General features: G+C 54.2%; 1 protein-coding gene across 1 annotated transcript in view; it reads left to right on the plus strand.

Annotated features, from left to right (window-relative positions):
* The window catches only part of glra1 (glycine receptor, alpha 1), a 38,121-nt gene that overhangs the window by 11,161 nt on the left and 15,339 nt on the right, over positions 1 to 11,621 (plus strand). The window contains exon 3 of the mRNA XM_057044067.1: positions 4,372 to 4,565. Coding sequence (XP_056900047.1) covers positions 4,372 to 4,565 — 194 coding nt within the window. The remainder of the gene's footprint in view (positions 1 to 4,371; positions 4,566 to 11,621) is intronic.

The raw sequence follows: 11,621 nt of genomic DNA on the forward strand, positions 1-11,621 counted from the left end.
CCTCCTCTTCCTCCTCCTCTTCCTCCTCCTCCCCTGACTCACCTGTGCACCTGTCCTGTATCGATCAGCTCCAGTTGCATCAAACGTTAGCGGACACTTTATACTTCCTGTCCTGTCGGTGCCTTTAGCTTCAGCCCTTCGTTTCAAGTTTCACCGGTGTCGGACTATAAAAGACGCCACCAGAACCAGAACCCACCTGCAGCCGTTGGTCGCTGTGGGTCACCTGATGACCTGCAGAGCTGCTACCAACCTGCTGCCACCTCCGACTTCAGCTGATTTAAATGTCCACAAACACAATTTAGCAGCACTTTTGGAAGCAACAAGCTGAGGACAAAAGCTCCTCCTGTGTGTGTGTGTGTGTGTGTGTGTGTGTGTGTGATGAATGATAGACTCCACCTTCCCCTCTTTGCCATAACCTTGTCCCTCCTCATCACTCTCAGTAACGGGGGGGTGGGGGGTGCTGACTGGAGATACTGATTCTGCAATGGACCCAGTGTCCCAGTGTCCCAGTGGACCCAGTGGACCCAGGGGCCCAGTGGACCCAGTGGGCCCTGTGGACCCAGTGGACCCACCATGTGCCTCCTCCTTTACCTTTACATACATTCCCACATCAAATTAGGGCCCTTTCTTATTTTCTGTGGTTCAGCAGGTTTTAATCCCCCTCACGTTGACCTTGTTGACCTTGTTGATGCTGAACTGGACTTCCTGGTCCCTTGTGGACCCCTGCTGGGCTCTGCTCAATGTGCTGAGGTTGGACTGCAGTTATTAGCTGTCAGGGTGCGACGTGCATTTGATTTTATCAGCACTTGTTTAATGGCTACTTAATGGATTAATGGGAATAAAGTAATGAGAGTGGGATGGAGGGATGGAGGGGTGTAGGGATGTAGGGGTGGAGGGGTGGAGGGCGTAGGGATGGAGGGGTGGAGGGATGGAGGGGTGGAGGGGTGGAGGGAGGGATGGAGGGAGGGAGGGATGGAGGGGGGAGGGATGGAGGGGCGGAGGGGTGGAGGGATGGAGGGGTGGAGGGATGGAGGGGTGGAGGGGTGGAGGGATGGAGGGAGGGGTGGAGGGATGGAGGGAGGGGTGGAGGGATGGAGGGAGGGGTGGAGGGCGTAGGGATGGAGGGGTGGAGGGATGGAGGGGTGTAGGGGTGGAGGGATGGACAGCTCGTGGTTCAGGGACCTGGAGATATTTGCCGACAGCAGGAACCACAGGAAGAGTAAATCCTGCAGGAACCTGGAATGTTCTCCAGATTCCCAGTTGCTTCCCAGTTGCTCGGGTGTGTCGGAGTCTCGCTGCTCCCGTTTGCCTCGAACCGCTCACGGCTCTTCTACTGTTCCGGCCGTATTCTTTTCCAAGCCGGGGAATTTGGATCACACAGTAAGGAATCTTGATGGCGCCGCAGAGGTGACTCTCCTCGGAGTTATGACAAAATATCGATTACGTTTCACCGTGTACTCGGGAGACGGTGGCGAGGGCGGCGAAGAGAGGAATATTGAACAGGTTGACGTATAAATGCACTCAGAAAGAGGCTCAATGAATCCACTAAGATGGAGCAGCACAAGTCTCCAGCCTGCCGCTGTGCACCTGTGCATTAGAGTTGTGCACCTGTGCATTAGAGTTGTGCACCTGTGCATTAGAGTTGTGCACCTGTGCATTAAGCTGTGCACCTGTGCATTAAAGTTGTGCACTTGTGCATTAGAGTTGTGCACCTGTGCATTAAAATTGTGCACCTGTGCATTAGAGTTGTGCACCTGTGCATTAAAATTGTGCACCTGTGCATTAAAGTTGTGCACCTGTGCATTAGAGTTGTGCACCTGTGCATTAAAATTGTGCGACTGTGCATTAGAGTTGTGCACCTGTGCATTAAAGTTGTGCACCTGTGCATTAAAGTTGTGCGCCTGTGTGACGGTTGTTAGCCAGCAGCTAACTCAAGAACAGCACTGCAACAGTGAGGATCGGTGGCAAATGAGAAGCGTCAGCTTCATTTATGGTGCAGATCAAGTCTGTCTCAGCTGTTTACCTGAGAACAAGACGGACAGGTGACGTGATGGGAGGGGCGGAGCCACTGTCACCTGATGCTTTCTATCCTCTCTCAGCACCCCCCCCCCCCCTCTTCCTCCCCTCTGACAGTGACTGAATACGACTCTGCTGCTGGATGGATGATGGATGGATGATGGATGGGTGGATGGATGGATGATGGATGGATGGATAGTGGATGGATGGATGATGGATGATGGATGGATGGATGATGGATGGATGGATGATGGATGGGTGGATGGTTGGATGGATGGATGGATGGATGGATGGATGGATGGTGGATGATGGATGATGGATGATGGATGATGCTGCTTGCTGGATGGCTGGTGGCTGATGGCTGGATGGGTGGGTGGCTGGCTGCTGGTGGCTGATGGCTGGCTGGGTGGGTGGCTGGATGGCTGCTTGGATGCTGGATGATGGATGCTGGATGGATGGATGCTGGCTGGCTGGCTGATGGCTGATGGCTGGATGGCTGGCTGGCTGCTGGCTGGCTGATGCGATTGCTGGCTGGATGGATGGCTGATGGATGCTGGATGGATGGATGGATGAGGATGGAGGGATGGATGGATGGATGGGATATTTCTGGCACAGCAGTGTCCTTTGATCTTTGTCTTTACTAACTTTTGATGTTTCATGTAAAGCAGGGGTGTCCAAACTACGGCCTGCGGGCCAACTGTGGCCCTTCGTCCATTTTTAATTGGCCCACAAGACATTTTATAAATAGAATAGAATGTGGCCGTACTTTTGCTACTGTTGGCATCAAAGCCGTTACTCCACCAAAAAGGAAAACCTGCTTTTGCGCATCACTTTGTAATAAGTGTTTTTCTGGTTAACACACAATGTACACACCGCTGTGTACAGCGCACACACTGCACACGCAAAAGCAGCTCTTCTAAGTGGACCCAGTGTCCCAGTGGAACCAGTGGGCCCAGTGTCCCAGTGGGCCAGTGTCCCAGTGTCCCAGTGGACCAGTGTCCCAGTGTCCCAGTGGGCCCAGTGTCCCAGTGGACCCAGTGTCCCAGTGGACCCAGTGTCCCAGTGGAACCAGTGTCCCAGTGGACCCAGTGGACCCAGTGTCCCAGTGTCCCAGTGGACCCAGTGGAACCAGTGTCCCAGTGGACCCAGTGTCCCAGTGGAACCAGTGGACCCAGTGTCCCAGTGGACCCAGTGGAACCAGTGTCCCAGTGGACCCAGTGTCCCAGTGGACCCAGTGTCCCAGTGGACCCAGTGTCAATCTTCTAAGAAATCTGAGGCTGCTGTTCTGGGAATGAGCTTCCAAAGCTTTTTCTGAATAACTCAATAAAGATCCATTTATGGGAAGCTGTGATGAAGGCAGTTTTGTCTTTAATTATATTCAACAATATAACATATTTGACCACTTTTAATTGATTTTTCTAACTTTGATACACTAAAGTTAAATACCTAATTTCTAGTCAGTGGCCCAGCCCCTCCTGTATTTTTATGTATTTGACCCTCGGTGAAAAAAGTTTGGACACCCCTGATGTAAAGGCATGTAACTGGTAACTGGCAGCAGAATACTGGACTGGTCAGACTGGGGGACTGGTCAGACTGGTTAGACTGGGGGACTGGTCAGATTGGTTAGACTGGGGGACTGGTCAGACTGGGGGACTGGTCAGACTGGTTAGACTGGGGGACTGGTCAGACTGGTCAGACTGGGGGACTGGTCAGACTGGGGGACTGGTCAGACTGGTTAGACTGGGGGACTGGTCAGACTGGTCAGACTGGTGTGGCGTCAGCATCAGGGGTCTGTGAGACTTATTTGAAGGAAGGAATGATTTCACTATTCTTCTGGGGTCCACCTTTCTCTCAGGAGGGTATCGGTTCAAGCCCACCCAGAAGTCTTTGGTGTTATTCTGGGATGTTTTTCTCCACCTGTTGAAATAGATGAAGCCAGTATGACATGTAGTCTTTGCACCCCCCCCCTGCATCTGTCATAGTGCATTTTGCTAGTGCTCCTCCAGCTCCTCCTGCTCCTCCAGCTCCTCCTGCTCCTCCTGATCCTCGTGCATCCCTCTCATCCCAGTGCATCGCTGTGGTTTGGCAGTAGAGCTTCCCTCTACGACTGAGTGCATACCCCCTGTTTCCTGCTATTGCCTCACAGTTTGCCCCCCCATCCAACCCCTCATCCCCCCCTGCCACACACTCCCCCTGCTGAGTGTTGGCAGCAGCAGCACCCAGATGATCCAGCCTTGCTGTCTTGTTTGCTCCCTGAGAGTCGAAGGTTGTTTTCCTGGTCGAGGACAAACAACGTGCAGCCGCTGACGTGTTGTTAGAATTTCTGTGTTTAATTCTGATCTTTTTTTTTATTAGACCCCAAAGGCTCCAAAAATGAAGCTTCTCACAAGAAAGGTACTTTCCTTGGATTTCTTTTTCCCCCCCCTTTTTTTCTTCCTTTTGAAGCGTTTTTATTTGTCTCCTGTGCTCAAGAGGCCTTCAAGCTTTGGGAAACGCCTCTTGGTAACGTGGTAACGGAGCAGCTCTGGGATCCCATAATAACCCTCCATGTCACACAATGGTTGTTTGATTAGCTGCAAACACACTGTAAAACCTCTGATCTCTCTCTGATGTCACTGAAGATCAAACCATTACGTCATCCGGGACGCGATGGACGCAGTAATTATGTAACCCAATCGGGTTCTTCCTGTCTAAACATACGAGCAAAGTTATTCAGAAAAAACCCCAATAAGCAACAAGTCTGTTGCTCTAGTCTGTGAATGGATGGATGGATGGATGGATGGATGGATGGATGGATGGATGAATGAATGAATGATGAATGGATGAATGGATGTGGATGCATGGATGCTAGTTGGATGAATGACATGAATGCCTGCATGCCTGACTTTCTGCCTGCCTGCTCCTGGCTGGCTGCCTGCCTGGCTGGCTGGCTGGCTGCCTGCCTGCCATGTCTGGCTGGCTGGCTGCCTGCCTGCCTGGCTGCCTGCCTGCCTGCCTGGCTGCTGCCTGCCTCTGGCTGGCTGGCTGGCTGGCTGGCTGGCTGGCTGCCTGCCTAGCCTGCCTGCCTGGCTGGCTGGCTGGCTGGTGGCTGGCTGGCTGTGCTGCATGCCGCGGCCTGGCTGCTGGCTGGCTGGCTGGCTGGCTGGCTGGTGGCTGGCTGCCTGCCTGCCTGCCGCCTGCCTGCCTGCCTGCCTGCCTGCCTGGCTGGCTGGCTGGCTGGATGGATGGGAGGCTGCTGGCTGGATGATGGGTGGGTGGCTGCTGACTTGAGGGTTCTGACATCACGAGAGCCCAGGACAGCAGTGCCTTCCCAGTTTCCACTGATTCTCTGCTAATCCATGCAGACGTATCTCTTTCAGCCCATTTAGCCCGTTAGCTTAACATGCTAATGCTTCTAGCGCAGCACTCTTAGCCAGCGGCTCCTGTCAGTCGTAACTAATGTGTCTGTGGCCCTAATTTACATGCTGAGAGAGGAAGCTATGGCACACACACACATGTACACACACATGTACACACACACAAAAAAACACACACACACTCTCGCTCTCACCCCCCCACCCACACCCACACACGAGCACCACACACACACATACACACCCCTGTACACACACACAAACAAACACACATACTCTCTCGCTCTCACCCCCCCACCCCCACACACACACACACACACACACAAGCACACCACACCCACTCTCCTCTCAAACCCCCCCCCCTCCCCACACACACACACACACACACACTCACCTCTCCTCTCATCTCACCCACCCTCCCCCCCACACACCACACACACACACAACCCACCTCTCTCTCTCTCACCCACCCCCCCCCCACACACACAACACGACACCCACACCACACACAACACACACCTGACACACACACCACAAACCCCACACGTTACTCTCTCATCTCCCCGATCACCAACCCCCAACCCACACACACACACATACACCCACACAAGCCCACACACACTCTTCGCTCTCAACCCAGCCCCCCCCGCCCCCCCCCCACTCCCCCACACACCACCCACCCAGCACTCCCCTCTCTCTCTCACCCCCACCCTCCCCCCCCACACACACACCCACACCACACACACCCACCCTCTCTCTCTCACCACCCTCCCCCCCCCACACACACACACACCACCAAACACACTCTCCTCTCTGGTTAATAGTGCAATTACCGCTGCAGGACTTTCCGGACGATTAGCGTTGGTGTCGGAGCAAACAGCAGTTGTGCCAGACAGTTATCGCAGGTTCGGAAGCTCACTGTAGAATTCCGGGATTTTCTCTGGTTGATCGTAGCCACAAATGGTGGGTGTCAGTGGTCCCAGAGGAGAGCCCGGAGAGCCCGGTCCTGTCATGGGATGGAGATAAGCTGCAGGTTTATTAGAAAGAATTCCTCATTTTAATGTTCCCCATGAAGGCAGGATGCTGAGGGACGAGACCAGGAGGGGGAGGCTCCCATCCCTAAGTGTTCAAGGCCAAAGCCTCTTTAAGGTCTGTGTCCAGCACGACTGTCGGATCTGAACAACATCCGTGTGGGAAAACATGCAGATTCAGATCTACAGAAGGAATTTGACTAAATTTGAGACAAACGAGGATGAAATGAGGCGGCGGCGATCAAAGCTGGTGGGCCACGTTGGCTGATCCCAGTTCCCAGGTTCCATCACAGCTTTTCCTTCCGCTGCTTTGACTCGTACATCCTGAATAATCCGGAATAATACAAACGCTCCCGACACATGCAGGCTGCTCCCATGTTCAGGCTCATTTCTTTAATCCAGGACGCTCCTCAGCTTTAGACAACTTGGGTGGAAATGTCAGTTATAGACGAGGAGAGGATGAAGAGGAGACACGGGCAGGAAGATTAGCTAATAGAGGGGGGGGGAGGAGGGAGGAGGGGAGTGAGGGAGGAGGAAGAGGAAGAGGGGTAGGCAAGAGAGGAGAGGGGAGGAGGAAGAGGAGACACGGGCAGGAAGATTAGGCTAATAGAGGGGGGGAGGTGGATTGAGGGAGGGGTGAGGGAGGGTCTTGATGAGGAGTGATGGGGGAGTGAGGGGGGAGTGAGGGAGGAGGAAGATGAGACACGGGCAGGAAAGATTAGCTAATAGAGGAGGGGGTGATGAGGAGTGAGGGGGAGTGAGGGAGGAGGAAGAGGGGGAGGGAGATGAGGAGGAGGGGAGGAGGAAGAGGAGACACGGGAAGGAAGATTACGGCTAATATAGGGGGGGGGGGAGGGAGGGGGGGAGGAGGGGAGTGAGGGAGGAGGAAAGAGAGGGGGAGTTCTCTGTCCTCCTTTTCGCTCCAAATCCAGAAACAGTTTGAATTCTTAAAATCGGCTCCTCTTGTGCTTCCGTCCCGTTTAAAAGGCCCAAATCTGCTCTAAGACTCTGGGAAAGGTCGGAATCGTCACCTTTGACCTGACATTCCCGTCAAGGTGAGAAATGGCTTTACTGTGTCGGTGCACGTGCACACCGGCCGTGCACGTGGTTCCAACGCACGGCACATGTAGCTGATGCCTGTAGGTCACATGACCGACGTGTTGTCAGCCCGAACCACCTGACGAGGCTCCGCCTCCATTTCTGCTCGTTAAGGCCCTTTTATTTAAACATGTCGATTTAACGATGATTAATCATCCTCAAACATCAAAGCTCCACCTGACGGCAGCGTCGATGCTGAAGCTCGTCAGGAGACAGATGATGTCACCACAGAAGTGTGTGTGTGTGTGTGTGTGAGTGTGTGTGTGCATGTGTGTGTGTGTGCGAGTGTGTGTGTGTGTGTGTGTGAGTGGTGTGTGTGTGTGTGGCTATTGTTTGTTTGTTTGTTGTTGTTTGTGTTGTTTTTTGTGGTTTGTTGTGCTTTTTTTGTTGTGCATTGTGTTTGTGTGTGTTGTGTGCGTGCGGGTGGTGTGTGGTGTGTTGACTCCACATACCTTCCTCTCAAGATGGGTAAAAAGAGATTCTTAAACTGTTTCAGATATTGTTTCCCCCCCCTCTCTCCCCCTCGTCCTCTCTCCCCTCTCTCTCCTCTCTCCTCTCTCCCCCCTCCCCTCTCTCTCCCCCTCTCTCTCCTCTCTCCTCTCTCTCCCTCTCTCCCCCTCTTCTCCCTCTCTCCCCCCTCCCCTCTCTCCCCTCCTCTCTCCTCTCTCTCTCTCTCCCCTCTCCTCCTCTCCCCTTTCTCCTCTCTCCCCCCTGCCCCTCTCTCCCACCCTCTCTCTCCCTCTCTCCTCCCTCTCTCCCCCTCTCTCCTCCATTCTCCTCTGCTCTCGGCCCCCTCTCTCCCTCCTCCTCCCTCCTCCTCCCCTCTCTCCCCCTCTCTCTCCTCCCCCCTCTCTCCCCCCTCTCGCTCTCCTCCTCCCCTCCCTCTGCTCCTCCCCCTCCTCTCTCTCCTCTCTCCTCGGGCCCTCCCTCGTCTCTGGACTCTCCCCCCTCTCTCGATCCTCTTCTCGGACCCCCTCCTCTCTCTTCCCCTCTCATCCCCCCTCTCTCGTCCTCCCCCCCACCCTCTCTCCCCCTCCCCCTCTCTCCCCTCTCTCTCCCCCATCCCCCGTCTCCCCCTCTCTCCCCCTCTCAGGTCTCCTCCCCCGATCGTCTCCCCCCTCTTCCCTCTCTCTCCCCTCGTCTCCTCCTCTCTCCCGCCTCTCTCCTCTCTCCCCCCTCCCCTCGTTCTCCCCCTCCTCTCCTCGCTCTCTCCTCGTCTCTTTCCCCCCCTCTGGCTCCCCCTCTCTTGCCCCTCTCTCCGCTCTCTCTCCTCTCTCCTCACCCTCTCTCATCCCCCGCGCTCTCCGACTCCCCGCTCTCTCCCCCCCTCTCGCCCCCCTCTCCGTCACCTCCGAATCAGAATTCAAACCTAATGAGAAAAACGCAGATAAAGACCAAAGATGTTTTTATTTAGAGATCCTGATGAGCAAATAGGTTTCATGATTCACCCACATCCCACTGTTTGAACAGGATGTATAAACAGAGGCATTATGGGAGAGAGGGAACACACACACACACACGCACACACACACCACACACACACTCACACACACCACACACCGCACACAAACCACACACACACACACACACACACACGGATCAAACATTTGGGACGCACACACCATCACAGCAACTGAAATGCTCGCAGCCAGGAATGCCAATTTAGACTTAATATGCAGACACACACACACACACACACACACCACACGCACACCACACACACCCACACCACACACACACACACACCACACACACACCACACACACACACACAGAAAAGCCTCAGGTGATTCTGGACCAGGCTGTGGTGCATCCATCCATCTCTCCGTCGTCTCCTTGGCCTCCCACTTTGAATACATTTGATCTGGTAATGAAACTTGAACAGCCTGTGGCTGAACGACAGAATATGAAGGAGGGGGAGGCAGCCTGGGCGGGGGGGGGGGGGGGGGGGCAGATTGATGGAGGGAGAGGAGCACTGTCCTTCACGACGCTTCCCTCCCCCCCGACGGGGGAGGAAAATGAAGTTTTTCCACTGGCGTGTCGGCCGTGATGGATGGTTGAAGATGTGCAGGAATAAACCATCGTTCTTCAGCTCAGCGCTGCAATTAAGATGCAACCAGGAGTGTTTTGGGCCGCCGCTCCGATGTTCTGGCCCAAACGGAGCGGAGCGGCTCCAGAGGAACGCTGTCAAAGGAAGATCCCTGTCAAACATGCCGGATCTTCTCAGGAGGTCCAGGTTTGCAGGATCGGTGCAGGTCGGGGTGATGTACCAGCAGAACCTCCTGTCAGGAGAGTCCCTGGAGATGCTCCTGAACCTCCAGGAACATACAGCTCTGTTAAAATGTTCGTTATCCCACTGCTTCGCTCTGGCGTCGGGACGTTTCTGGTGCTTTAAAGCTCCCGCAGAGCGTTCTTCTTCTGTCCGGCTCGGCTCAGGTGTTTCCCTGTATGGAGCATCAGGACATAAAAACCAGACAGGTTCCTCTGGACGCTGCTCAGCTCTGCGTGAGCCGGGGAGGACGTTCACGTAGGAAGTGGATGTCAGTCCAATAACACGTCCGACTGTTCCGGGACGTAGAGCCCACAGACCCAGTATGGGCTCCTGAGGGCTGCAGGAGCTCCTGGGTTCCCTCACCTGTTTCTTTCGTCCTTCACTCTCTCCCCTCCACCTTCTCCGGCCTTGGTTCTGCAGCGTCTCTGCTGCTAAATCCACCGAGGCAGCTTCGCCGAGGTGTCACTGAGATGGGACCAAATTGGGCGTCAGGAGAGGACGTGTTAAATAAATCATGGGACTGAGACAGGCGTCCTCATTCCTGGCCTCCGGCCCTCTGAAGAGCCTCCATACACACCGCCCGGCTCTTCCTTAGGAAGGAGTCGATGGGAAAATCCCAACCAACGCCACCTTTTCACGGCCCGTTTCGTTCCGCCAACGCCAGGAACCGACTTTGGTGTCAGGGTTGGTTCTTCTGGGCTTTGCAGCATTTTCATGTAGCTGCAGGTTAATATTGACGATCCCTTATGATCCAGTTCTGTATTCCCAAAGTCTCCGGCTTCCATCCGACGCTCAGAACGGAAAACTGAAAAAGACCATTTTGCTGCTGAAGCCAGAAAATCATTTGGAGCAGAAACGCTGGTGGAAAATTTGATTTGATCCCAATATTTTAATATATAAATCAGTCGAGGCGTGAGGAAGAAATGGAGGATTATTTAGAGGGTTAGAGGTCACCACAACATTACACACCACACACACCCACCTCTCTCACACACCACACACACGCAACGCACACACACACACACACCACACCCACCTGTGTCTTCTCCATTTCCAGCCTCTTTAGCAGCATTTTGGGCATTAAGACATTAGAGTTTTCTCCATCTGAATAGAGGCGCGCCCCCCAGCTGGCTACAGGTGCCTGTGAGGGCCACGCCTCACCTGTCCACCATGACGGGGGTCGGACGGACCGCCGTGCTCTCCGCTCCTCCCTCGCTCCTCATTATTTTCCAGACGTCAGGGAAAACAAATTGCCTCATCCCTGCTCTCGCTCCCGCCAAAACGACTTCATAGGAGGGATTTTGAAGAGAGCCGGAGGCGGAGGAGGCGGAGGAGGCGGAGGAGGAGGCGGAGGAGGAGGCGGAGGAGGCGGAGGAGGCGGAGGAGGACGTGACTCCGAGCGGAGACGACAGGAGTGGGGATCATGAGCTGGTGGTTTATGGGTAAATCCTGTGATGTTGGCAGACGTTCCTGGTCCTCTGCTGGTTGACCAGCTGGCTTCCAGACAACATTTATTTTCTCCCCGTAGGTCGCATTCATTCGATTAAAGGTAGTGAGTTAAATCACAGCAGGTGTTAAATAACATTATTTAGAAAAACAAGGCCGTCGTTTTCATAGAATATCAGAGCTTTTCTGGAGGTTGAAGGTCACAGCAGAGAGAATCAAAGGGTTCGAGTCTAATGTCAGATGGCTCTGAAGATCCCCTCTGATCAGCCTCACAGGTGGACGGTCGGTCTTTGCTCACCTGCCGGCAGCTTCAGAGCTGCTGGCTTTGATGTCCGAAGCTCTTTGTTCCTCCATCTTCTGAGCTCTTCTGTCGGGAGATCATCTGTGTTTGAGCTGTAAAGGAAGG

Source organism: Takifugu flavidus, chromosome 9 (assembly GCF_003711565.1).
Source record: "Takifugu flavidus isolate HTHZ2018 chromosome 9, ASM371156v2, whole genome shotgun sequence".
Lineage (NCBI taxonomy): Eukaryota > Metazoa > Chordata > Actinopteri > Tetraodontiformes > Tetraodontidae > Takifugu > Takifugu flavidus.